This window comes from Podarcis liolepis (assembly GCF_965112155.1).
Source record: "Podarcis liolepis genome assembly, chromosome: 16".
NCBI classification, from domain to species: Eukaryota; Metazoa; Chordata; class Lepidosauria; order Squamata; family Lacertidae; genus Podarcis; species Podarcis liolepis.
Window position 1 is genome coordinate 31564252 of NC_139567.1, and position 27996 is coordinate 31592247.

Sequence of the window (27996 nt, forward strand, 5' to 3'; positions counted from 1 at the left end):
AAAGCTGCATAAATTTGGTACTGCCTACAACAGTTATTATCCCAAGAAATCTTGGCTTTTTGTTCTCTCTTCCCCCACCCTCAGGAGTCTCTTGTTCTCTTTGAGTGAAAATATATACTTGTATACGGACAATGTCTAGTAAAATTTCTGGAGGCGAGGGCCCTTACAGCTTAATGCCTCTCCCACTCTCCCACTTGTAAATTAAAAAAAAGTTACAGTAATATATACCGCTTTGCCAAATTTAGATGAACTGCCAAATACTGTACAGCTATTCCCTCTCCATATTTTTCTACAACACAGATTCTGCAAAGAGTCCCAAGTATCCATGAAGTTCAACACTTCCTTCCTAAATACACAGGGGTTGCTGGGGGTTCCCGGACAAGGGCGGGGAAAACAGGCAAAATGTCACAAATAAACAATCAGCTTTTATTGTTTGAATTATAAAACATGTCAGATTTTTGGCAAATATTTTACAATTTCATTCCTTCTTTTTTTCAACAGCCCGTGGAAGAGAGAGCCTTCTTTTCTTTTTTTTAGGTGATGGAGAATTGGGGGGTGGGGGTGGGAGAAGGGGGAGGGGAATGATGGAAATCAGAAGATGAAAATTTTGATGGACTTGCTTTAAAAGTAAAATAAAAAAGGAGGGGGAGGAATCTGACCCAAGTTCCCTCCCGCCAAATAAAAAAAAAAATCCAATTTCACATTTAATTCCACTATCCAAAAGAGGCCATATGGGGTATAAAGCAGCAGGCGAAACTCAGCAAAGTTTGCTGTGAAACGCCGTCAGAAAGGTGGGGTAGGGAGGGGGGACCTTCACAGCTGTTCTTAGTAGGGTCGGTTGCGTTGATCGCTTCTGAAGTCATTTCTGGAAGAGAAAGAAAGGAGGGTTTTTTTCACCCAGAATACCTTCCTGTCCAGTGACTGCACCCTAGAACCAGCCACCTGGACCTGGCTGGCACCCTTGCAAGCAATAAAAGTCTGGACAGCTTCAGTGGGCCAGGTGTAAATTTGTGGCCAAGGCACCCTAAGCCAAGCCTGACCTTTCCAAAGAACTTCCCTTTTCTCATCTCCTTCCTCCGGCCTTTGACTCCTGAGATGTGCATTTCCAGGATCCAACCTATGCTTGTGGGTGTTGTATGTTTTAACTGCTTTAACTCTGAATTTTAAAACTGTTGCAACCCGCTCCGGGACCTGCTGGTGAAGGGCAGGTAACAAATCATCATGATCATCAGCATCTCCTGACCTGTGGCCTATCTAGACATAACATTTTTGTTTTTAAAACTGTTCATTTTACTGTGTCTACTTCTTTTTAAAGCTTGTTCATTTTTATCAGTAGCTTCTTCTATGAAAAACACTTGCTTTTTGGGGGTTGGTTGGTTTTACAATCAATCCCTCGTCTCAGGGAACTATGGGAAACTGGAGCTATGTAAGGGGGAATCAGGGGCCTCCTAACAGCTCTCAACACCTTTCAGAGACTACAACTCCCAGGATTCTTTGGGAGGGGGAAGCCCTGGCAGTTTAAAGTGGTATCGTAGCGCTTTAAATGTAAGGTGTGAATGTGGCCAAAGACGCAATGATGGGGAATACTGATTTGGGTAAATCCCGGATCTAACATGCCCTTTGGCCATTCTAATAAGTAAATAAATTCAACACTGACCGGCCTCCCATTTTTCCGCCAAAGCCACCGCCTCTGCGGCCTCTGAATCCCCGGTCGCCTCCAAAGCCTCCCCTGCCGCGGAAGTCTGGGGGGGGGGAAGCAAGATGAGCAACACAAGGGAACACTTTCTCCAAGCTGTGGCATCCTGCCCCCACCCCATTTCTGGCGTTATGGTTTGCTTTGGGGTTGTTGTTTTTTACACACCTCCTCCTGATGGATGCCCATCATCCGGCCTGGGCTCATCGCACTGATTGCAGGAATTCCGACGGGCAAAATTCATATTGCCGCAGCTCCTGAAGGAAACAAGGAAATATGCGCTTTAGAAAGTGCTTTGGATTTTTTAGAGGGGGACACTTGGAAATGCTAAATTGTGTTGTTGCCATTTTTGTATATTGCGTTTATTTTTATTACTTTTGTTCCCAGCCCTGTGACTGAAAACATATGAGGAGCAGACTACAAATACCATCAATAAAACAGAATGCAATAAAAATAATAGCCAGTGAGGTGTAGTGGTTAGAGTCCTGGCTGGGCTAGGACCTGGGAGACCAGGGTTGAAACTCGGCCATTAGGCCCACTGGGTGACCTTGGACCAGTCGCTCACTCTCAACCTAACCTGGACTCAGCCCCCAGCCAGTGGTTAGGGATGCTGCAACTCTCGAGTTCAACAACATCTGGAGGGCCACAGATGCCCTATGCTGCTCAGCTTGCATTGCAGCTTCCTGTGTTCCAACATGGAAGAAGATGAAGCCATTATTCAGATACAGGCCTAAGGATAGGAACTTACGGGTTGGGGCAAACCCAGTCGCCACTTTTGGGTTCTCCGCCTCGGCCCTGGAAGCCGCCGCCTCTTCCGAAGCCCCCTCCTCGGGAACCTGCCGTCACAAATACATTGCAGTTAAACCAAAGAAACACATGTGGGTAGGACTTAGCCAAAAAGCATCAGAATGGCCTCTGCTCCCTGCTTCAGAGAGAGGGACAGCCAAAAAGAGATTTGGGGGACAAAGTTGCTCCCATGCTCAGTCTCGAAATAACAGCACCTTTGGATCACATGGAAATATGACCGGGGAGGCGGTTCTGTTCCTACCTCGGCGACCGCCACCACCACCTCCATTGCCTCCTCGCAGGAATTCAGGCCGTCTGGTTGCAAAGGAAACCCTGATAACACTGCCGTTGAATTCCTTTCCTGAAAATAATAATAGTAATTTTTTAAAAAAAATTAAAAGGAAGGAAAGAAAAATCCACAGCTGTTCAGGCACAACAATGAAAAAGAAACCTTCCATCACAGATCCTAGGAGAGATGGCTAAAAGCTCGGTTACTTGCCTGAGGTTATGTACTCCCTGTGCTCTCACCCCCCCTCCCAAAAAAAACCAGCTCCAAAAATCCGAGGCAGCTTTCCTCAACCTTTGGTTCCCAAATGTTGTTGGACTACAAATCCCACCATCCTTCGAACATGGGCCGTGCTGGCTGTGGATGATGTGAGATGTTGTACTACAACATCTTGCATCTCAAGGACTCTATGTTATAAAGTAAAGCTAGTTGGTGCTTACAATAACCTCTGAGTCAGGAAAGGAGAGAGAGAGAGCAGGGCAAATAAACAGGCCATGAGTTCTCCAGATCCTGTTGTGAAAGAAGCCTCCAGTTCCCCCTCACTCTTGATCTTAGTTGTTTTAAGACTGCTGCATAAAAAGGAAGAGGGGAATCATGCACTGGCTACAGAGAGGAAGGCGGCCAGTCTTACCATCAAACCAGTCGATGGCTGCCTTAGCAGACGGTGGGTCATCAAAAGACACTGTCGCTTCGCCCTTTGGCTTCCCAGTATCCTTGTCCGTATAGAGGTTAATCATGAGTTTGCCAGTTTTCTTGTTAGTCTGGGAAGAAAAAAGAGAGAAAGGCCTGTCGTCACCCTCCATATAACACAGAACTGCTGTGTCTGGCATTGTTGGTGGGGGACTAATGTGGGGCAGGACCACACAGTGTTATGGTTCTGGCTTTCTCTGATCTTCTAGACATGGCAGATTAAGCCACAAACTGTGTGACTGGTGCCCATGGCACTCTCTCAAATTTCCAAAATGTGCCACTGACCTAAGAAGGCTGGCACCTCCTGCTCTGGGGCACCAGCAACTAGAGAAAGGCTGTTGGGTGCCAGAGGGGTGAATCCCCACCCACACATCAAATATATATCTGCAAACATGTAACAGCCATGTTTTTGCAATGGATGTGCACATTGGTACAAGCGAAAATTTTGAGCGGAGGCTAATAGGTGATGGGTCTCCATATGGACAGGAAGTTGGATCACTAATCTTTTGGTCTTTTCACTCTAAGAACTTCCACTGGCAGAGATCCAGCAAGCAACTGCACCATCACAAACGGAGGCCAAGTGACAGTGAAGGGGGAAAACCCAGACAGATTTTGGGAGTTGGTTCATCACCACCAAGTCCTACAGGAACAAGAGTAACTTCTAGCTGAATCCATGAGAGTTAGGGAATGAAGTGGGAAGGTATAATTAACTTCTTGGACTCAAGACAGAAAAGCCAGCTGCTTTCCTACACCCACCATGCCAGTGACTTCCTGAGATTGTCAGAGACCAAATTCAGACAGCTAAGGCACCAACACCAAGGCGCTGTGTGTAAAGAATAAGTCTGATGCCTGCCCTACAATTATGGACACCCACCAAGTCCAACCTTAAGTATGCTCCAATCAGAAACCTGAAATGCCTCAGTTTTCCGATTGGTCATCCTATTTAGAAGACGTACCTTGCTTTTATCCATCTGAGGATTTTGTTATGAACTATCACCCGCCTCAACGGCATCATCCCCACAATCTTACCAGGTTTCTCTGGTAAGTAGTTTTACTACTTCACCCACCTTAATGACACCTATTTGCTTGAAATACTCCGCAACTTGATCTGTTGAAACGTCATCTCCCAGTCCTTGTACAAAGATGGTGTTGTTATCAGAGTTGTCAGACTCCGAATCTACATCACAGAGGAGCCAGAGTTATTTTAGAACCTGAAATAACTTCTGCAGGGGTCAAGCTAGAAGGGACAGATTTCCAAGACTACTCAAGTCAGAACAGTCACCATTGCGTCTGAAAAGCTCATCGGCAACAGCCCACTACGGTATGGAAAGCTCTGCATGTATATGGGGAAGTTGTGTCAGAGAACTTAATCATTTTAAGTTTAGGAAATAGAATAACAGAACTGTAGAGTCGGAAGGGAACCCAAGGGTCGTCTAGTCCAACCCCATGCAATGCATGAACCACAGCTGAAGAATCACTGTCAGGTGCCCATACAAAATCTGTTTTAAAGCTTCCAATGAAGGAGAGCCCACCACCCTCTGAGGGAGCCCATTCCACTGTCAAACAGCTCTTCCCCTAAGAAAGTTCTTCCAGTGTTTAGTCAGACACTCCTGTCATTTGAATCAGTTGGTTCAGATCCTACCCTCTAACAATTCGGGACCTGCTCTCGGTCAGGAATGATCAAATTACTTTAATAGTGGCTGAATTTTTGAGTGCTGTCCATGCAGAAAGACTAGGCCATTATAAAGAGATTTAGTGGTTCTTAATTGATCGGTGAGGTGGTAGTGTTGTATTGCATTATTTATGCAAATTGATTTTATCTGGAGTTAAAGATCTGACTGGGACAAACTTTGTTATGTTGAGTTCGTATTTACACAATTTGTATACAGTGTTTGTTTGATAATGTATGGTTTGCTATGCCTAATAAAGGATATTTCATTTCCTACCCTCTAGAGCAGCAGAAAACAGGATCGCTCCATCTTCCATGTGACAGCCTCTTACATCAGCTCTCAAGTCTTCTCTTCGCCAGGCTAAACATAAAGCACCTAAGAAGACTGGTGCACCTCCCCGTTGAAGAGGAAGACTGCTGTGTGCCACCCTTGAAAGTGAAGGAAATTACAGAAGGCTGTGGAGCTATATGCTAATGTGCTTACCTGTGTCTGGCTTCTGCCCATAATCCCTCTGACCTGAGAAATGTTTGAGAGAAAAACCAAAGGGTATTTTAGCCAAAAATACAACAACACCTGACGATACACAAACTGACGTAAATGAATTCTGAATTAATGAAAAGGTATATGCAACAACCCTTAAGCCGAGACAAGATTTAGAAGAGATGATTAAAAATGAAGGAAGGTGCATCCAAGAAGAAAACTGGTCACACTTTTTTTTTAAACCGAAGGTTGTGGCATCTGCCACCCAGTTTTATGGGGTGGGGGGTCATCTTGTGGGTCCTGGATGGCCATTCTCAAGTCGTGTGCCGCGACTGTTCTCTCATTGGTAGGTTTCGCTTAGCAGAACTTTGCATTACGCGCCACTAAGTGGCAAGGAAAGGAACAACAAAAAAATCCTTTCATGCAAATGGACAAAAGGAAGAGAAAAGAAACCGGAATCCTGGTTTTTAACTTTATTATTACGAGCAACTTTTTTCTTTTTCTTTTAAAGCACACGTACACACCAGCCTCAGCTCAAAGAGGGAAAACAAAGAGAACAACAAAAAATAAAATGTTTCTAATGGAACATGGTATTTGGTGGCTTTTAAAGACTGTTATTTATTTATTTATTGGCCTTTTAATGTGGAATTTCCACTGAAATGTTTTATTTCCGATGCTCAGCACTTACCACCAAAATTTTTGAAGCCACCTCGGTCACCACCACTGTAGAGGAAAAATTGAAGAAGTGATTCCTTCTTTTAAAGTCTCTACACCCTGAGCCCAAGGGCTCAAAAGCCACACTTACTGAATGTTACCGTGCAGCTGCTGAATGCGTCCCCTAAGAACTGGCACACACTCCTTCAGCAAGAAATAACACATGCTCAGCCTCTGCTCTGGAGCTCTTGTTAGTTTCATTGATTAAGAGAATAGGGTACGTATGCAGGTGTTCCCAGGCCCACTTCTGCAGCCCCAAATCCCAGCAGTAATTTGTAAGATGCCATTTACACCTGGGATGCGCTCAACAGGTGTGCATGTGAAGACCAGAGCTGCAGCCACCATCCCACTGGGTTGTTTCTCGAGCTCTGTCCTAAACAAACCATGAGTTCTGTTCAGACCAAGGAGTTTATTTGCTGTGACTGGTTGATCATGGCGTTTTGTTTTGGAGCAGGGGTGTGTATATTTTTAATTGTGCACACGCTTGAGGGGAAAGGTCTGATCTGTCCTTTGCAGAAGTTTATGCACACTATATAGACAGCAGGTGCATGATAAAGAAATAAAGAATAATGCAGTTTTCTATTCACAAGGGCACAAGCCAGAGAGAATGTTTGAGTAATTGCAAAAAATGTGTGGGTGTGCATATGCATGAGCGGGGGTGGGGGACAGAGGGGATGACTGTTTCTAGGCTAACAGCAGTTATTCTAGACTAGCAGTCACATTGTTTGACAAGGAAGACCTGGGCTTAAATCTCCATCAGTCATGAAGTTCGCTCTCGGCCAAGCCTCCCTCTCAACCTAACCTTCTTCACAAGGTTGTTGTGAGGATACAAGAGGAGGAAGTTCTCTGTGCCATCCTGAACTCATGGCAGGAAGGGTGGGGTAAAATATACTCTGGCTCATTTTTTTAAAGGACAGCCTTTCACGAGTTTGGAGAAATGCCACCCTCTGGCTTCCAATAAAATCTGCATTCTTAACTGTGCAGCACAACATTTGGGTTAGGTTCGATATATAGGTTCAAAGCCCCAGCAGCCTATGAAGCTCACTCCGTGAACATGGGTCAGTCATTCTGTCTCAGGCTGAGGCTGGTCAGTATTTGTCAGCCTATCCTAACTCATAAGACTGATGTGAGGATAAAAAAAGGAGGGAGGGGAAGCTTGTAAACCACCCAGAGCGCATTGGAAGGGTGGGATAAAACAATGCAAATAAATAAATAATTCTGGTCCTAAAACCTAGGCCCAAAAATACATCCAGTTTTTAAACTCCAATCCAGGAGATGCTTCACACACACAAAAGGACTGACCTACAGTCATGAGCAGACTCATTCCTTATTTGGGAATTATTTTACATATGCGAAGGGAACAAGGGAACAAGCTTCAGAATGCCAACCTTTGCTCTCATTCAAGCCTCCCTGCATTGCAAGAATGACTCCAAGTCTTATAAACAGAGAGGTCACGTTTGGAACCAAACACAGGGCTGTCACATCAGTTTGGGAATGTCATGGCTGCCCCTCTCCAAGATCTGGAGGCTTTCTTTTGCTTTTTAAAAAACAGGATTCAGATTTTCAAATTGCTAAAAAAATACGAGTATATCCAGATCCAAGTAAATGCAAAAAAAATTAATTGTTCTCAGTAAGAGATAATAAAGATTGGCTTCATTCACATCATACATTTAAAGAATTATGGGAGCTGTGGTTTGTCATGGGGGCTGCAAGTTGTTAAGAGTCCCCTATTCCCCTCCGAGAGCTACAATTCTCCCTTTTCACAGGGAGCTGTGGGAGGGGAAAACTGACCTCCTAACAACTCTCAGCCCCCTTAAGAAATTCCAGCTCCCAGAATTCTTTGGGGGAAGCCAGGACTGTTTAAACACATGTCTCATAGAGCTTTAAATGCATGGTGTGAATGTGGCCGAAAAGTCTAGAATGCCAGTGAGGTTTGCTGGACATCAGAGAAGGTTTATATTTAGAGATACTGACACACAACAGAAATTGTATCCGGTTATAGACGGTTATTTTAATAGTTGTGACCTACTGCACTCAGCTATGCCACTCACTCACCCACCCACCCAACTCCTCCACTCTGAACCTGAGCAAGCTACAACCAAGCGCTTCTGAACCACTGCCCTTTCCTTTCTGTGTCACCAAAATACACTCTTCCTCTGCCCTCAAGTAGCAGCGCCTGGTTTCTGTCCAGCCGCACTTCGTAGCTTAAGCTCCCACAAGGGCTTGTCAAGCACTTTAACCTGAGGCACCGAGGGAGTGAGAAGGCAAAGCCCTCTTCCATCATCACCTTAAGTGGGGCCAGTGCCTTCTCACTTTCCACCCAAACAAGACTCCAACCAGTGGCAGTCCCATGTGGCCGCAAAGCACAACCAACGCTCCTTATCTCCTGACTGGTAGGGACCTATTTCACCAAGTGGCACACTATTTATTCTTATTTAAATTTAAACTGTAAGCCAGTACTTAACTCCGGAATTTGCAGGTAAAGGGATTCATCAGTGCATAATTTAAAGCAAGGTGGGGGGGGGGGGAGAGCCTGCCGCTGCTAGCATGAACAATGGTCAGGGATGATGGGAGCTGCAGTCCAGGAACATCTGCAAAGCTCCAGGTTCCCTGAGCCTGGTGGCCAGGAGATTCAGCTGCAGAGAAGGCAGGTGGAACACCAAAGGCCAGGGTGAAGGAACTGGTTCTGCCCAAGGGCCACATTCCCTCCAGGAGCAAAATGGCAGCGGTGGGCAGGGCAAAGGCAAAAGTGAGTGAAGCAACAGGCGTACATTTTACCTTTGGACGGTACCTTTCGACACCAAGACCCCTCTCTATCCCCCACCCAGGCAAGCAAGAGTTCAGGGACACATTCCAGTCAGGCAAAAACATTCAAGGAGAGTATGATGCAGGGCTGGTGAAGGGGATGGCCTGGGGAAGATGGGCTTTGGCTGAGGGAAAGGATGTGTTTTGGAAAGAGTCCTGTAACCCTAATCCTATTTCCTACACAAGCATCAATGGGCAACCTGAGCTTCGGCCTGTCACATCTCAACAGGCATGCTACCTCTCTCCATCATGGCCTGTCTAGATGCAAGCTTGCATTCCAGCGGCAGGGAACCCTTCTCAGCTAGAAAGCTGCACCCCTTCATGGACAACATCCCAGGGGCCACGTGCTAATGGTAGCAAGCGCAGGAATAAGCAGCCATGAAAGAGAATGGGAGCAAGAAGGCTGTGGACCTCTGGGAAATAGGGTACCTTCCAGCCACATTAAAGCCAGACATTTCTACACACACAAACCTCTCTTCATCCCCCACCCAAGCATGAATAATCACCACAATTTAAAGGACACATCCCAGCCAAGGGAAAGCATTAGAGGTGTGTATGGAGTGGAGCTACTGAGAGGTCTCAGGTTTCCCCACATATATTCCAATCTCTTTGGAAGAGCAGCCATCACTGCAAATCTTGTTTAGCAATGTGGAAACATTTATTGCCCATCACTGGCTTCACACAAACTGCTTCATGAGGCAGCTTCCAGCACTGCAGATATAGCCTGCACTGTCTTGAAGTTGCCATGTGACAAGCCTGCTTTTACTAGACTCTGCTCTGGTAAGAAACTGGCCACAGATAGCCAGCCACACAGACAAGCAGAGAATCCCTTCTGTCTGGGCAGGAAAGCCAGTATATCCCTGCCTGCCGTAAATACTCCACAGAGCTCACGGAGCTTCATCAAGCTGGAAATCAACCATCCTAAGTTGAGTTTGAGAATCTTAGCTGCTAACATAATTTAAGGGAATGCTTGCTAATCATGAACAATAGTAAACTATTAATTATATTTTCAGTATCGCTTGACATCATGCTGTCTTTAATAGTCAGAATTGCTTGACTAAATCATGCTGCTATAGCCTTAAGAACACAGCAGCCAGGGCTTGTATGCTCAACTTTAAATCATTTCCCTAAGGAAGAGTGTTCATCCATTTGGCTTGCTGAGGTGTAAAATGGGGAGAAAAGCTGGCATGACATTATGAACTGGGCCTGGGGGAAACCAGGCACCCAATCCCAGCTTAGGCCCAAGCTTATGGGTGTCTCAGTTCAATGCCCACCAGGGTCGCCAACTGAACAGAAAAAAACCTAGCTCAACTTGTTCCGGTGGCCGTAGCCTTGCTGGGGTTTTCAGGACTTGCACAATTACAACTGTGGGGCAATGCTTACTGACCTCACCCCAGAGCGCTCACTGTCCATGCATGGGGGCGGGGGCGGAAAACAGACGTAGGTTCCCCATGTGACTTTAAACCTGGCACGATCAAGGTCACACTTTAGATTGCTGACCCACAAATACTGTGGGCAATGGGGCTGGCAAGGAAGAATGGCAGGGTAAGGCCAGGGACCCTGACTAGAGTCATTTAAGTCATAAATGCCTGAACAGGGCTTATAACAGCTGTTTGACTTGGTTTTCTCATGGTACAATCAGGCCAAGGTGCTGTTAAAAGTTGAAAGACCTGTCAGCTGAGAAGAATCATTGCCCGCCTCACTTGTTAAAATGAACCATCAAGTGTAGCCGAATTCTTTGCTGAAAGTATGGCTGGATCCTACTGGTCAACAGGCACTGGAGGTGTCCCATGATACCCCGTTATTTTATCTTGCAGAAAGAGATTCCATTTCTACATTGGAGAATCTTGGTTTGTATGCTATTCACACCAATTCTGTCCAGTTTTCAGGCAGTACCCATCACAGGGTGCTTGAAGAAGAAAAAAATCCACTGCCTTCAAATCTCAAAGGCTCAAAGGTTTTTGCATGAGCATCCACTCAAGCAAGCCTGAAAAATAGTGGGGGAGGCAGCCACATACAACCTCTGCAGCTACTAGAGTAAAAATCCTTTACCTTAAGCCCAACATCGGACCTCTGCTGTCAGAATCGAACCTGCTTCCACCTCCTCGGGGCCCACCATAGCCTCTGTTGTCTTCGCCATACCTACTCTTCTCACGACGATCATCTGAAGAATTACAAAGCAGTTACTGTGGACTGATAGACAAGAGGCGTCTCCTAACAACTAGGCACCCTTAACAAACTACAGCTCCCAGAATTCTTTGGGGGAAGCCATGATGGTATCATAGTGCTTTAAATGTATGGTGTAAATGTGGCCTAAGTGACCCTGGAGGATTATAGGCTACCAAAGCATGTGATGCTGCTTTCATTAAACATTTCTGGGCAGCCTGTGCAAGGCTTACCTTGCATGTTCTGGCCATAGCTTTCCTTCTGCTGGGATTGGTAGGACGGCTGGTTCTGGCCATACGATCCTGGCGGCTGCCCGTAGTTGGATTTCTGGTTGTAGGAGCCTTGCTGTGGCCCTAAATCATGCTGCTGGTCGTAGGAGCCTCGGTTTTGGCTGTAACCTGATTGCTGGTCGTACGAGCTTTGCTGCTGTCCCTGCTGGCTGTAGCCCGACGGCTGGTCAAACTGCTTCGGCTGCTGGCTGTAACCGGACAGTTGGTCATAGGACCCTGGTGGCTGACTGTAACCTGAGGGCTGGTTATATGAACCTGGCTGCTGCCCATAGTTGGACTTCTGGTCGTAGGAAGTCCTGTTGCTGAAGCAGAGGAGAAAACTGATGAAGAAGCATGACCGAAATGTGCAGAAGTTTCGTCGGCTTATTGACAATTCATATGCAGGACAGAGTTCCAAGGCAGTCAAGACAAAGGCAACTCAGATCATTATAGCACACTTTTTTGGCATCTGGAGCACAGGAAGCTGCTCAATACAGTCACAGCACTGGCTCATCTAGCCCACTGCTGTGTACCGTGAAATGCAGCCCCTCTCCAGGGCTTGAGACAGAGAGTCTTTCGCTACCCTACCTAGAGATTCTGGGGATTGAACCTGAGACATTGTGCACGTAGAGCAGATGCCCTGTCACTGAACTACAATGCAGGAACCACTGCTGAAGAATCACTGTCAGATGATCATCCAACCTCTGCTTCAAAATCTCCAATTTCTATCAGCCCAATTTCAACCAACCCCATCAAGACTAATTCCTGGACGGCCACAATCATCTCTGCTTATATCGTAACAACAAGCAGAATCCCAGCTTAACTCACCCAGCCAATAATCTACACCAGCAATTTTTGCCCCCCGAAACTGGCAGAGAACAATAGAGATTTCATTGCAGGCATATAAATTGGCCCAGCAAAAGCCTAAGAAAGCCAGAATTAATCTGAATCCCCCCTTTCCCCCCAATCAGGATGCCAATGCAATCTTTCTACAAGTTTTCACTGCTTTACAACACAGAGAACTTTACAGCAGTTGTAGCTGGAGGATGTTAGTAGTTTAATTAGTGACATACTTTTATCAGGTTCAGGCAAAACAAGTCAGTCTCCTTACCTGCCTGATGGCTCTTTCTGCTGCCCCTGACTGCCGTAAGACTCATGGCTGTAAGAGCTCTGGTTCTGATTTTCATATCCCCCATATCCTTGCTGGCCGCTCTGCCCGTAACCTGAAGATCCAACAGGGAACGCTTTAGGTTAACGGTTGCCCCTGAACAGTGCACACGTACAAAAATGTCAGCATGCTCAGCCAAACCTGTCTGGGTCTGTCCATAGTTTCCTTGATAGCCTCCATAACTTTGCCCATAAGAGGAGCTCTCCCCACTCTGCTCATAGCCAGGATAGCCCTGCAATCGAACAGGAAGAGGGCAAAAGAGAAGTCAGGCCACAGACATTTGTGGAGACCAGGGAAGTAAACCAAGACAGCCACTACAGTGGTATGCTTTGGGCAGGGAAACCTGGGTTTAAATTCCCCGATTAGCCACAAGGCACAGTGGGTGGCCTTGGGCTAGTCACAGGCCCTCTGCCTAACCTACCATACAGCGTTGCTGTTATTTATTAGGTTTTATATAACTTAGAAGCCAAAATAGGCTTCTAAGCAGCTGTGAAGATTAAATGGGTATCCCACTTTAATTTTTTTAAGGGTTTATATTTTCCAAATAATTGTATCCCACTTACCCCTCACTCACTGGCTTCACCATTTTGTTTTGCTGTTTGCTTTATTATATTGCAAGGTACAAATCTTCTTCATGCCATTTTGGCAGAAGGGCTGAGGTGTGCCAACAACCCTAGCTATGTGCATGCAAAAGTGGGATATAAATGTGATTGTGACATCAATCAGTCCCAGGTTGAGGAGGCTGAACAGGGAAAGCTATAGACTACCTCTGTTCTTGTGGCTCAAGAAAAAGAACCCTCTGAAGTCTGGAGTAGCTGGCAGCACCAATCCGCCAACCAATTATCACAGGAGCAGAGAACCTTCAGGACCTCTCCCAGGCCTCCACAGGCTGTTCTGGCCAAGCCATGCCCATATGCCCTATACCTGACATTGCATGTGATGTGAGGTGCATGGCAGCTTAGTTGCCTGGGTAAATTATACATCAGGAGAATCAGCCTTATAGTACACTGATACAGATTCAACTCTGGCCTGGAAGGACTTTCCACTCTACGAAATGTAAAGGTAAAGAACCCCTGGATGGTTAAGTCCAGTCGAATTCAACTATGGGGTGCAGCGCACACCTCCACTTTCAGGTCAAGGTCATTTGTCCGCAGTTTTTCTGGGTCATGTGGCCAGCATCACTAAACCGCTTCTGGTGCATGGGACACCATGACGAGTGCCAGAGCACACGGAAACACCCTTGACCTTCCCACTGAAGTGGTACCTATTTATCTACTTGCACTGGTATGATTTCGAACTTCTAGGTTGGCAGGAACTGGGACAGAGCAACAGGAGCTCACCCCATCGCATGGATTTGAACTGCCAACTTTACGATCGGCAAGCCCAAGAGGCTCAGTGGTTTAGACCACAGCGCCACCCGTGTCTCTCCACTCTACCATTACCACTCTACTATAACATGAGGAATAACTCATGATAGAGTGAGATCGTGCTTGCTTTTAATGGCAAGCACTCTATCAATCCACATGTATATTTTCTGCAGTCTAAATCTCAAATGGGCTCTTTCTTTTGTATCTTATTAGTCACACTTGATCGTTCTTCCCACAAAGTTCACTCAAATACCAGCTGTCTATCTCTCTCAAGAGGACCAAGAAAGACATTGATTACACCATGATCCTGTCATAAAAAAATTGATGCTGTGATTTATTTTTTAAAGCAGCACAAAAGTGGTCATTTTGCTCACCTGTGGTGCCTGTCCATAGCTTTGATTTCCTTGATTGCTATATCCTGTGTAGCTGGAAGAGAAGGTGGCAGATAAGTGTTATTTCCACACAGCACCTCCCTAGGGGCAAAAAGAAGAATTCACATCTATCTGAGCATCCTGCAGCATCTTAAAGAGCAGTTCTTTGTTGCAGCTTAAGCTTTTGTGAACTAAAGCCAACTTCGGGCACACAAACATTATCCACAGAACATGAAGTTTAGGGAAGGGCACAAACTGTTCTTGCAGAGACCTAACTGTGTTCTTGTTGACCAGCAGAAAGTATAGAAACCAGTGACTCTGATGCCTTCTAGCCAGACGTGGCACACGGTCTGGCACTTTGTTCTCTTTGGAAAAAACATATGCACCTGGGCTCTTTAGAGCAGCCTTCTCCAACTTGGTGCCTCCATATGTTTTTGGCTGCAACCCCCATGATCTCCAGTCACCAAAGCTGTATCATGCTGGGGCAGATGGGGGTTGTAATCCAAAACATCTGAAGGGCACCAGGGGAAGGAGAAAGCTCTAGAGGAATTACTGAGTTCCTTTTATAGCACGTCAATAAGTGCTAATTTCCCACTGGACCAACTTCGCATCAGAAGTAATTTGCAAAGAACGCCTTCACTTAAGACATCACTTTCAGCACAGACTTATCTCTCCAATTTGTACAGCTTTAGGCATTTGAAACCAGACCAGCGGTCTGGCTTATTTTTGCAATTCAATCTGCACCATATGTAGATTATTTTTTTCACATTAAGGAAGGGCCGTAGTTCAGTGGTAGAGCGTTTGCTTTGAATGCGGGAGGTCCTAAGTTTACTCCCCAGCATCTCCAGGTAAGCGTGGGAAATATTCCTGCCTGAAACCCAGGAGAGCCACTGCGAATCAATGTAGATAATGCAGAACTAGATGGACCAATGGTATGGCTCAGTTTGGCAGCTTCCTATGTTGCAATAAAACAAACCTTGTTTAGACATATACGCACACACTTTCTGACTAGAGCTGAATTTTACCCACAGCAGTTGAGGCTACTTTATAGATCACCACTTTAATTGTGCCATCCAAATGAAAAGTTTGAATTTGGGGGGCCATCCAGTCATTTTAATTAATACAGTACTGTTAGTATATAAAACCCTTAACAGCTTGGAACCAGCTTACTTGAAAGACTGCCTTACCCCAATTGTGCCCGTTCAACAGCTTCAAAATGTGAAATGGCACTTTCACAAATTCCACAAAATGTTAGTTACACGCTTGCAAGGAATCTATCCTTTTAGCATGACACCTACTCTCTGAAACTTTGAGCCTCTTATTATTAGGTAGGCATCACTGCTGTACAGTGGAACCTCGGTTTAAGAACAGTCCTGTTTACGAGCACCACAAAACTGGAAGTAGTGTTCCGATTTGTGAACTTTACCTCGGTCTACAAACGGAAACGGAACAGTGGAAGGGCACCGGTGGTGAGAGGCCTCATTAGGGAAAGCACATCTCAGTTGAAGAACAGATTTGGTTTAAGAACAGACTTCAGGAATGGATTAAGTTTGTAAACTGAGGTACCACTGTACTGCTTTTGAAGCCTGCTAAACCCTTTTTTTTGTTTAGGCAAACCTATCCAGGTGAGCAATTTTATGACATATTTTTGTTTCTAAACTGTTGGTTTTATCTATACAGTATTTGATAAAAGTTATTATGTCCACTTGTTTTTAAAGTTTGATTTTACCAATATTTTCTTATGAATGTTTTATACTGTTTTAGAGGTTTTCCTGATTAAGTGATATCTAAATCTTGTTAAATAAAGTACTGTAAAATAATACAGCACCGGGCAGGAGAGAAAGGGATATAAGGGACAGGTATTTGTACTTGTTTCCCTGTGAGGAAGTACACAAGCTGTTCTTTTTACCTGGTTGGGAGAGCGGGACAGGGAGGCTAAATGGTAACACTGAGCAAAAGGGAGGGTGGCAGAAATGGCTTGGACATAAACTGTAACTCTGCATGTGGGAATTTGAATGGAGGAAAACGATTCCAAAAGAGAGAGGCAGAATGGTAACTACCAACCTTCCAAAAAGCCTCAAGAAGATAACAACATATTACACAACATGGGGGTTCTTGTGTTTTTCTCCACAGGTTTAAGCCCTATATGGTATCATCATTAGATTTGCATACCTTTGTTGCTGATCTCCAGAATGGCTGAAACTTCCAGAATCTTAAAGGAACAAAAACAAAAATAAATTCCAAGTAGGCACTTATAAAAGAAATGAACTTTTCAGCCAAAAATTATGATGAACTGGTTATTTGTGATGAGGAGCTCAATGATTTATTTTACATAACGAAAGCTGGCACAACCTCTTAAGAAGTCCTCTGTTCAGATGATTTCAGGCTCTCTTGCAGGGAGGCATGTGTGTTACAATGCTGCTCGTCTGCTTTTACAAGCAGGGCATCACATCCATACCATACATTAAAGCACACTGTGTTCCCCAAAGAAGAATGGGTACCCCCACAGAGCTACAATTCCCAGTGCCTTTGAACTACAGTTCCCAGGAGTCTATAGGAGAAGCCATGTGTTTTAACTTTATGATATGACTGTGACTAGGGACTTCTACATTGTATCAGAGCAAAGCTGCCAATACCAGGAAAAACTGCCCGAGCTACATGCAAATGAAAATTAACATTCAGGTTTGATGGGATCTTCTCCTAGAACCCCAAAAGCCACCAAATACAGTCAAGTGTGAAAGACAAACATGTAGAATTAAAGAATCCAGAGTCTAGGGCATTGTTCTGAGTACAAGAACTATTCCACACAGCTGAGTGAAGGTTTTGGCCTCTAGCTTTCTGTCTGCTCCACCACTACCCTTTTTTCATATATGGCAGGGCTGGGTAATATCTGGTTTTCAGTATCGCAATATATCACCAGCTAAACATCACAATATATCACAATGTCTGAAATAAGGATGGAACTATGTAGAGGCGAACACGTGGCAATAGTCTCCAAAACTTTGCAAGAGGTGGGAGAAGGTGTGAAGGGGAAGCAAAAAGTAGCAGGGAATGACCGGATCTCAAAGCAGGTGTAGCTTTCCTTCTGCCAAGAATGGAAAGAGGGGTGTGGATGGCTGAATGCTCACTGGCAAAGGACCATCATGGAGTCATATTGGATTTGTAGGAGTGACAGTAACTCTGTTCCCTGCTCCATTACAGCCTGATAATGGGAAGAAAGTCTAAAAGAGGCCCAGCCTTATTGCAAGAATAGTTCCCTGTATGTGTTTTTAAGAAAGACTAGGAGAGACCCTCCTTTAAAGCCAGTCTTAGATAAATATCCCAGTCCACAAACCCTCACACACAGCTGCAGTCTTGCACAGAACGGAAGATGAAAATCCCAGCATATTCATCTGTGGAAAAGATTTTTGGTGCTGGGGTTGAAAGGTTGGGGGACACAAGATAGAGGAAGTTCAGATGTGAGGCCAAAGTTCACAGCGCTTGACAATCATTGCCTTAAGTATTTGTTTTTTCGATCCTCTGTTAGAGATGTCAGCAACTGGAGATGAACAATTGAGAAGACAGGTGGGTACTTGTGCTGAGCATGATTTCAGACACTGTGAATGAGGTGTGCAGTATCTACAACTATAAATAACTCATCTTGGATATCATTTGCTATTTAATATAGGTGCATGGCTAGCCATGGTGAACAGCCACAGAACCCTCTTGAAGATGCTTGTGCCCGGCAGAAGTTTGCAATGTGTTTCCAAAAACTGTTTTGCTTCTCTCCTCCCTTCAGTTACAAGAAGCCTATTTCCAACTTGAACTCCCACTGCGAAAGAACTCTAAGACTGCAACAGCCGCTTGGAAAGGGCTATGCTCTGACCACCGCCAAACATTCCACACAAACAGCAAGAGCACATATGCCTCACAAGCGTCCCCCATTAGTAGCCAGCATCATCCTTAACGCTTAAGAGCAGCCTTCCCAAACCTGATGCTCTCCTGATGTTTTGGACTAAATCAGCCCCAGCAAACATAGCCAGTGGTCAAGGATGTTGGGACCTGCAGTCCAGCAAGCATCTGGAGGACCCTGGCTTGTGGAAGGAGATAGGACTATATTGTAGTTGACGGGCTGAGGCTGAGAGAGGAGTAGAGGGAACTGTTCATATTCCAGCCACGCACAAACACTCAAGGAAGGTGTGAAACACTGCCAATGAAGGTTGCAGCCTGGGGACAGCTTGTTGTTGTTTAGTCATTTAGTTGTGTCCGACTCTTCATGACCCCATGGACCAGAGCACGGCGGACGCCTTCCGACCTGAGGGGCTCATCTTCCAGTGTTGTAACTTTTATGTGCTTGTTGTCTTTGTCCATGGAGTTTTCTTGGCGGGGATACTGGAGTGGCTTGCCGGTTCCTCCTCCAGGTGGATCACATTTGGCCAAAACTCTCCACTATGACCTGTTCATCTTGGGTGCCCTGCTCGGCATAGTTCATAGCTTCTCTGAGTTATTCAAGCCCCTTCACCACGGCAAGGCAGTGATCCATGAAGGGGCTGGGGACAGCAGCAAGGGCCAAATAAGGAAACCCAGGGGGGCAAATTTGCCTGAAATTTCCTAACCCTACCATAATAATAATATTATATTCAATCTTTTCAGATCCAGGACCCACCTTTAACTCAAACATATCTGCATGGCAGTGGTGCTCCTGCTGTGACCCACCTTGTATAAGGCATGACCCAATAGTTGATCCCAACCCACTAGCGGAAGACTACTGTATTGTCTTTCCCAAATTACAAAAACATAAAAACTTCGATATATTACTATAAAGCTGTAAAACACTCAACTATTGCCAACATCATTTTTATTACTATTTAAAAAATAATAACAACATTGCTATTATATATCCTTTTTCAGGGATTCCGGTTTAAAAATAAATAAATAAACCACAAACTTAGGCGCCACTCACTCCTCGACTGGCCAAGAATAGTCCCAAGGGGCCTTGAGCACGTGAGAAGAGTCAGCTGTGGGGCGAGCGCGCAGGCGCACTCGCGGGTCTGTCGAGCGCAACCTTTGCAAAAGAGCCTGAAACTTGTGGGAGGAGTCATTGCGCAGGCGCAACCCTCTCAAATATGGCAACTGCCAGACCCGCTGGGGTTCTTCCCTCCTCCCAGAGGCCACGCCCCCTCCCGCCTCCCCTTCAGTGACAGCCTCAAGCCCCGGTTTCCCCCAGCGAGGGAGGCGGCCACCTACCCGACGCCATCCCGGTCAGCGACCCCGGCGGGGAAAGAGGTGAGGCGGGGGAAAGACGCGGGACCCCGGACAACCCGCTTCGTCGGCCACTCGCTGACTGACTGACTCTGCCAGCAGCGGCAGCAACAGCAGCGTTGTCGACGCCGCCGTCGCTTCGGCTGCGGGGCGGCGCAGCCAATCAGAGCGGGCGGCGCCTACCAACTGATCAGCGCGCGCAAGAATGGGGGGGAAAGAGATAAATAGGCGTGTTGGAACATACCTATTGGCGCCCTGCAAGGGTGTGTGCGAGAGAGAAGAGAGAGCAAGAATATTGTTCCAATCGATGACCGGCGGGGAGGTTTCGTCCATGTTCCAAAGCGGGCTGTACCACTTTTGTGTACAGAGGAGGAGAGGAAGGGACTGAATGGAACGTACCACTGTGGCTTCAGTGAAATAATAGCTTTTGGGGCTCTTCAAAGCGAAGGGGAAATGTACTAATGCATTAATATCCCAGCTTTCAGCCAAGGAGCTCAAGGCAGCATATATAGTCTGTCCTCCGCCTTTTTATTTTTTACTCACAACAACCCTGTGAGGTAGGTTAGATTGAGATAGTGTTCTGCCTAATATCTTTATGGCAGCGAGAATTTGAACTTGGATCCAGTCCAAACACTGTAACCACTACACACTGGGTCCCCGTAATTAGTGAAGAGGCAAAACTGTGAAATTAAACTCTGTGTGTGATATACACACCATTTTAGCTTGCTTAGATTTGAATGCTGGGGAACCTGTGAAAATGGAAGCTTTATACCAGGCATTCCGTTGGAAATGGCAAGAAACCCAAAAATCCATACAATGTTGATATCAGCTGTTGAAATCAGTGCAGCCATGAAAGGTTCAGTTTACTATCTTGATTCAAAATTACACCCAATTATATCCAAACACAGACGACAGTTGCCTCCTTAACCTCAGGAGCCATCAAGCAAAATTTAGTGACGATATCTTAAGTGTCCAAATAAACAGAGGACCAACAAACAACTTTCCAAACTGTAGTAGATAAAGTGTCTCTGACAGTGTGCAGAGTGCATTTGGCTGTGTAATCAGAGCAATTCCCTCACACATCCTAGCAATAAGGGTTCATACCTCAGGAAAGCTGTCACCTCTTTTCCCCCACAGGCATGGTTATTGGGGCCTTTAGCTGCTATACAACAGCCATCACCAACAGCTATGCCATCACCATGCCATAAATTAACAGTACTGTACAAATCTAGTTTCTGTGCTTTTAACAGCTGCATCACAGTCAATGCCTCTTAACCTAATCCACTTCAGAAGGTTGTTGTGAAGATAGAATGGGTGGGTGGGTGATCTGTAATCACCTTGAGCTCCTTGGAGGAAGGGTGGTATAGAATATACTATTTAAAAAAATAAAATGACAGCAAAAATTGAGCCAGTAAAACTGGAGAAGAGTTCTGAGGGCCACACAGAGAGGTATGGAGGGTGAAATGTATTGGTTACATTGGTGGCCTTACCTTTCCAGGCTCAATTTAAAGGTGCTGTGTTGAGTCTTTAGAGCCCTGGACAATTTGGGACCATGTGATCTGAAGGACTCTGTGCACCTGTATGGATTTGCCCAAACTGTAAGATCAGGAGAGGTCCTGCTCTTTGCCCTGGCGGCAAGAACCATGAGGCTGGCAGGTAGTGGTGGGCAGGGACTTCTCAGTGGTGGTTCCACACCTCTGAAATGCCATATTTGTGGAGATACATATGGCATTATTGATAGAACTCTGCTCAAAACAGAGTTCAAGGGGACTTACTCCCATGAAAGTCGGTATAAGGGGATTAGAGGGAGGGGCAGAATCACACTGAGTCATTTTATTCTGTTTTAGCGCCAATTGTAGTTGAGCCAACATGCCATAGCATGGCTGGAGTGTCGGTCTAGGACATGGGAGACCAGGGTTCAAATCCCCACTTGGCCACATGAAGCTTATTGGGTAACCTTGGGAGTCAGTCTCACTCTCTCAGCCTCACCTACTTTGCAGAGTTGTTATGAGGATAAAATGGTGAGGAGGAGAACCATGTAAGCCACCTTGAGCTCCTTGGAGAAAGATAGTGGAACAGAAGTGAAATAAATGCTGTCTTAAGCCTTTTGTAACCTGTCTGAGTGGATGCTTGAGGGGCAGGGCATAAACCATCCTAACGAAGTGCAGACATGCAAAGAAATGACTCATCAGCCACAAAGTTTAGAGGGAGTGGAAGGGAGTCAAGTTCCAGCAAGCAGACTGCTAGCTGAGAGATGGGAGAATCCACAGGCTCACTTTCCTCCTGAAACTAACTTCCCACTGGATCAGAAGACCGGAGGGACTAAACAGAACAGCCCCTTCGTAGGTTCGGTGAAGAGGAGGGTCTGTTTCGGGTCTGGCTGCCAGGGAAAATTGTGAGTAACACTCTCTCCCTGTTTTAAGAAAACAGAGGTCTTTCCCCATCATTGCTGATGTGAACAAAGATGGCTTCTCTCTCGCCGGGAGGGCAGTAGCAACAAATCTGGAAGGAATTAAGCTACAGTGGTAGCTTGGGTTAAGAACTTACATAATTCATTCCGGAGGTCCGTTCTTAACCTAAAACCGTTCTTAACCTGAGGTACCACTTTAGCTAATGGGGCTTCCAGCTGCCGCCGCACAATTTCTGTTCTCATCCAAAGCAAAGTTCTTAACCTGAGGTACTATATCTGGGTTGGCGGAGTCTGTAACCTGAAGCGTATGTAACCCGAGGTACCACTGTATTTGCAATGTATTTTATCCAGTCTGCTGGGACAAGAACATGTTGTGTGCTTTGCCTTCTTCTCTCTTTCCCTTTACTAGATAGCTCAGTTGGTTAGAGTGTGATGCTGATAATGCCAAGGTTGCAGGTTTGATCCCTGTTTCGGTCTCCTGTGTATTTCTGCAGGGTCTCCTCCAATTCTACAATTCCATGATTCCATTAATCTCCCCCTCCCCAGCTGCCCCCTGAATGTTATTTTCTGCTTTCTTTTCTTTTGCAAGGGACCTTGGCACTGAGCAAAAGTGCCTCCTGCAACAAAATGTTGCAGCATTATCGGCAATCCTTACAGGAGTGCACTTGTTCAATGTGCTAGCCAGCTAGCCAGGCTCTCCTTCAGCAGACCATTCCCTGTCTTTTCCTTTTCCAGCTGACACACAGCATTCCAGGGCTGCTGGATACGCACGGTCCTCATTGGGTTGGGCTTCTGAGAAGGGGTGGGGCTGGCTTTCTCATTTGTTTTCCATCATTTTATTTTATTTTTGTGTTGCTGCAAATCTCCATATTCCTGCAGATATATTCTGATGCAGCCTACTGGTTTCTCAGTAGACCACATTTAGACTCCAGTCAACACTTGGCCACTTGAGTTTTCTATTAGAGGGAATAACAATAATCATTCTGCACTTGTAAGACATTGCTCAGTTAGTGTGGAAGCATCTGTATTGTGGAACTTCCTGCCTATTGACATCAGGCAGCCATGCCTTTGCTGTACAGTGGTACCTCGGGTTACATACACTTCAGGTTACATACGCTTCAGGTTACAGACTCCGCTAACCCAGAAATAGTGCTTCAGGATAAGAACAGAAATCGGGCTCCGGCGGCGCGGCAGCAGCAGGAGGCCCCATTAGCTAAAGTGGTGCTTCAGGTTAAGAACAGTTTCAGGTTAAGAACAGCCCTCCGGAACGAATTAAGTACTTAACCCGAGGTACCACTGTACACTCTTCAGTGCCTCTTAAAAACATTTTGCCTTTCCAACCATGTACTGTATAATGTTTAGCGTATAGCTGGTTTTAATTATTTTTGAATGTTTTAGTAGTTCTTTTTAACTGATCATTTCGCTGTTTTATTCTTTTCGTAAACCTCTTGGAGATTTTATTTAGAGTTGCCATACATCTGGGAAATGCCCGACATGGCCTCTTTTGGGGGAATTTTCAATGTCCGGGGGTTGGGGGGGGTGTTGTGAGCTGATGGCTCGGGTTCAGGCTATGGCTCTGGGTTTGGCGTGGGTGCCTTGGCAGTGCTGGATAGCTGGGGGGTGAGCTCAACAACTCTGCCCCCCCCCCAAATCTCAACAACTCTGCCCCCCCCCCCCCCAGATCTCAACAACTTTTTTGGCGATCGCCCAAAAAATGCTCAAGAAATGTCCGGATTGATACCTCTTGAAATATGGAGTTATAAATTCATAGTAAATCAACCGTACATCAGATTTACACTGGTCCACTTTTATTTTGCTCCATGAAGGAAGGACTATCAAAGGGGGATGGTTTGATACAGGACGGACATAATCCCTTAAGCGTACCAACACGTACTCAGGAGCCCTACCCAGTTGGCATGACAACCTTGATGGTCCCAGACAGAAGACCACCAAGGTCACAAAGGACTTGCATATGGGAGTGGATTCAACATGGACTGGAACAAAGGACAATGATAAGATCTTCCATCTGGGGGCAGGAAACTGCCAACTCCCCTTTGCCCTCTGGAAATGACTCATGGGGAGGGGGAAAGGAGGAACCAGCCAGGTGACAAGATACTCAGGTTACCACCACAACTCCTCCCTCAACCCCTCCTTTTTGTGATGCGTCAATGATGTAGTCATGATGTAGTTGTGATGTAGTTCTAGGGGTGTAGCTTAGGGGATTAGTAACTAATAAAAGTTGGGGTCTTCTTTTGTTCTGGGCTTCCATTTTGTTTCACCTGGTGGCAGGTGGGAGTCCTGTCATGACAGTCTTCAATAAAGACCAAGCCTACTGGCTGCTGTTTTGCTCTGGTATTCCTGGCTGGTGTCCTTGTTTTTTGTCCAAGGGAGCCCTCGGATTTCTCCATTAACAACGGCAACCCTGTTTTATTACAATTGAGCTGTGTATCAATTTTGTGAAATGAATTTTCTTAAAGCAGACCCATTGAAACAAAGCGAACCAAGTTAGTCATATCCATTTACTTTCAACGGGTCTACTTTGCAGTGTTATGTTTCTTTATATACCATTTTTTGGCTGAAGGGAAAGGCCCCCCGAGGCGGCTTACAAATAATAAATCGATACAGAAGAACACAAATTCGAAAACAAAAACCCTAATATTTCAAAAGTATTTAAAATATCCATGGTCCTGCTAAAAAGGCAAAGAGCATTCTCTACAAAAGCATCAAGAGAGGAAAAGAGCAGAATGCTTAAGCATCAGCTCTTCCTTATGAGAAAAGCCCTAGCTCGGGGGTTCAATCCCAGTTTCAATCCCTGCTGGCATCTCCAGGTAGGGATGGGAGAGATTCTTGCCTGAAATTCTGGAGAGCTGCTGCCAGTCAATGTAGGCAGTACAGTGGTACCTCAGGTTACATACGCTTCAGGTTACATACGCTTCAGGTTACAGACTCCGCTAACCCAGAAATATTACCTCAGGTTAAGAACTTTGCTTCAGGATGAGAACAGAAATCGTGCAGCGGCAGCAGGAGGCCCCATTAGCTAAAGTGGTGCTTCAGATTAAGAACAGTTTCAGGTTAAGAACAGACCTCCAGAACGAATTAAGTTCTTAACCCGAGGTAGCACTGTACTGAGCTAGATGGACCAATTGTTTGACTCTGTATAAGGTAGCTTCCCATGTTCCTGTAAGTGTCCCAGGCAGGGGGATTGGGCAAAGCACATGGAGATGCTTGTGTCTTGTGATAGTTCCAGTAGTCTCTGCCCTGTAAGACTATTGCTGGACACAGCTCACTGAAAGATTGTTAAAGCTGCAGATTTGCTCTGTGTTTCATCACAGTTCTATTAAAGATGTATGTATCCAAACCCTGCAGGTGCAGCCGGACAGCATGGCTTCAAGGATCGCGCCTCTGCTGAGCCTGTTCCTCCTCGCCATCTCCACCACCAGCGTCTCCCACGCTCAAAGCTCAAAGGCCTTCCAGAGGAAGCACGTCACGTTTCTGGATCACATAGACCACAACCAATGCAACAGTGAGATGCGGAACAAGCGGATCTCTCAGACCGAGAACGGGTGCAAGTGGCTCAACACTTTCATCCACGCTCCTGAGCAAGTTGTCGACCAGGCGTGCACGGCGGGGGAGCCATACGTGATCCGGAACCAGGAATACAAAAAGAGCCCCAAAAAGTTCCGCATCACAAACTGCAGGCTCTCTCAGAGACACGGGGACGACTGCGAATACGTGGCGGAAGCCAGCAGCTTGAGATACATTGTTGTGGCTTGCGACCAAAACGGCCGGCCGGTCCATCTGGAGAGGACGCTCACCGATGCAGCTGCCGGAAAGCCAGACGACAAGCAGCCGAGTTTGAACCCAACCAAGAAACCGTCTAATTCTGCAAGTGTAATAAGCGCCCACTGGGTTCGAGGGCAGGGAAGTTGGTGCATGGGGCGTTTGGGGGGAGTGCTGCTGTTTCTTTCCCTCCTCCTCTTCTGGTGCCTTTAAGAAGGAAATCATTTGAAGACAAGCTTGTCTCTGCTGCATTTCCTCTGGTCCGGCTCCTGTGGAAGACATAAGAGTGCAGGGCTGGTAGGAAATGGTGAAAGCCGGGGAGCCCCACAATTCCTATTGCCACATTTGCACAGTGAGCGTCGTCTTCTGAGAAGACCCAAGGAGCTCTGCAGGATCAGACCAAGGTATATCTAGACCAGCATCCTCCAACCAACCAATGGCAAGCCAAATATTCACATAAGAAGAACTTGCTGGTCCGGCCAATGGCTCACCTGGTTCAGCATCTTATTATCATGGTGGCCAAGCAGATGCCCCAAAGGGAAACCCACAAGAAGGACCTGAGCCTGAGAGCCCTCTCCCCTCCCGTGGCTCCCAGCAACTGGTATTCAGAAGCATTGCTGCCTCCGATTGTGGACTCCTTTTGCTCTTTCTGAAGCTTTTCAAATTTTACAAAATTCTTTGTAACCAGAACTGTGCACAGTATTCCAAATGCAGCTGCAACATAGATTTTTATAACAGCATTATGATATCTGTATTTCCCCACACGCTGGAGAGGGGCAGGGTCCTGGCAGCTGGACGTTTGATCCAGCAGTTTTGGGACTACAATTCCCATCATCCCTGACCACTGGTCCTGTTGGCTAGGGATGATGGGAGTTGTAGTCCCAAAACAGCTAGAAGGCCAAGATTGGCCATCACTGAGCTAATAACTTCCAACACTTTGTGGGGCCCTGGCGGTAACACATGTTTAGGGGTTAGGCCTGAGGATAATTTCTGCAGAAGAGAACACTGCCTGCCTTCCTTTTAATACTTAAATAGTGAATATATTTGGCCAAAATAGCACGTTGGTGGACTGGGAGGGTGTATCCTTTCAATATAGGTAATTTTTCTTATCTCCAGTATTTAGCTCTTGCTGCAGGAACTATTGAAGAAAATAGTCCTTGATCTTTTCAAATTACATTTATTGCATAACTCAATAAAATAAGTTCTAAACTGGCACATATTTTGTAATTCTATGCACTTCATTTATGGTATCAGGCCAACCTTTCTGAAGACTGAGAGATGCCCCCAACATTATTCAAAGAGGGAAGTAGAGTGGGCTCCACCTCTGGGAAATTGGGGCCGTCTCTTCACATCCAATACACCTGAGGAGAAAACTGAATTTTTGAACTTGCCTGGATGTAACTTAAAAGGCTGCCCGAATGTAGCAGGGACAACTTAGCCCACGATCTGCAATGAAATGTATGTCGCTGCCTTTGCTCACCCAGCAACGGGTGGTGATTTTTTGTTGAGCCTCTTCCTTGGGATATTTGTCCTTGCAAAGGCCACCTACATGGAAACGATTTAAATCACCTCTATGAGTTAAAAAGGCTGACACTGTTAACAAAGTACATGGATGTAAGCCAAGCAGAAGGCAAAATTTTATATGTGCCGAAAACAATAGTGGTGCAAGTGCCATCTCAGTGGTCGCCTGTACTTTAGCCACGCCCATTAGAGACACGCCTCTACTGTGGCCACGCCCAGCATGGACATTGGCTCCAATGTAACCACGCCTCCATGAATCTCTCTCATTCAGCCATGCCCTTTGGGAAGCAAATCCGGTCAGCCACGCCCTCAGTGGCCTCGCCTCTCCTTTAACTGCTCTCCGTCACTGACCACGCCTCTCCCTTAACCACGCCCCAAAGGAACCCGTCCCTCCCTCAGCCACGTCCCTCCCCTTTAACTACCACAGGGATTGACGTCACCTTCTACCAATCACGTCAGACAGCCTGGAGCGAGAGAGTCTCCCTCCGCGAGGACCTGGGGAGGCGGTGGGCGTGGCTGTAAAAGGCGCCATCCTATCGGAAGCAGGCGCCACGGCGCCCTGCCCTCCTCCCTCAGCGA

At 46.1% G+C, this 27996-nt stretch overlaps 2 protein-coding genes and 1 long non-coding RNA gene across 4 annotated transcripts; 1 reads left to right on the forward strand and 2 right to left on the reverse strand.

The window, feature by feature from the left end:
* Positions 1-405: 405 nt before the first annotated feature.
* TAF15 (TATA-box binding protein associated factor 15) lies at positions 406-19828 on the reverse strand. Its single transcript, XM_083479324.1, has 16 exons — positions 19692-19828; positions 16638-16677; positions 14469-14520; positions 12869-12959; positions 12671-12782; positions 11524-11882; positions 11177-11288; positions 6294-6328; positions 5609-5641; positions 4523-4632; positions 3397-3526; positions 2742-2840; positions 2442-2529; positions 1862-1950; positions 1658-1742; positions 406-865 (listed from the first exon to the last, which is right to left on the reverse strand). The coding sequence occupies exons 1-16, from the start codon at positions 19699-19701 to the stop codon at positions 826-828; spliced, it is 1485 nt and encodes a 494-aa protein (XP_083335450.1). The 5' UTR covers positions 19702-19828; the 3' UTR covers positions 406-825.
* Positions 19680-27111, forward strand: LOC310695298 (ribonuclease pancreatic-like). 2 transcript variants are annotated; one of them, XM_083479477.1, is made up of 2 exons: positions 19680-19730; positions 25483-27111. In XM_083479477.1, exon 2 carries the CDS (start codon positions 25498-25500, stop codon positions 26107-26109), a length of 612 nt encoding a protein of 203 aa, XP_083335603.1. In that variant the 5' UTR covers positions 19680-19730; positions 25483-25497; the 3' UTR covers positions 26110-27111. The 2 variants fall into 2 exon arrangements, with proteins under 2 accessions (XP_083335603.1, XP_083335602.1); XM_083479476.1 differs by lacking the exon at positions 19680-19730 and adding an exon at positions 20037-22101.
* On the reverse strand, positions 26770-27982 carry LOC310695352. The gene is made up of 2 exons (XR_014520029.1): positions 27872-27982; positions 26770-27257 (listed from the first exon to the last, which is right to left on the reverse strand). It is a non-coding gene; the product is annotated as an uncharacterized lncRNA (long non-coding RNA).
* Between the last annotated feature and the right edge of the window lie 14 nt (positions 27983-27996).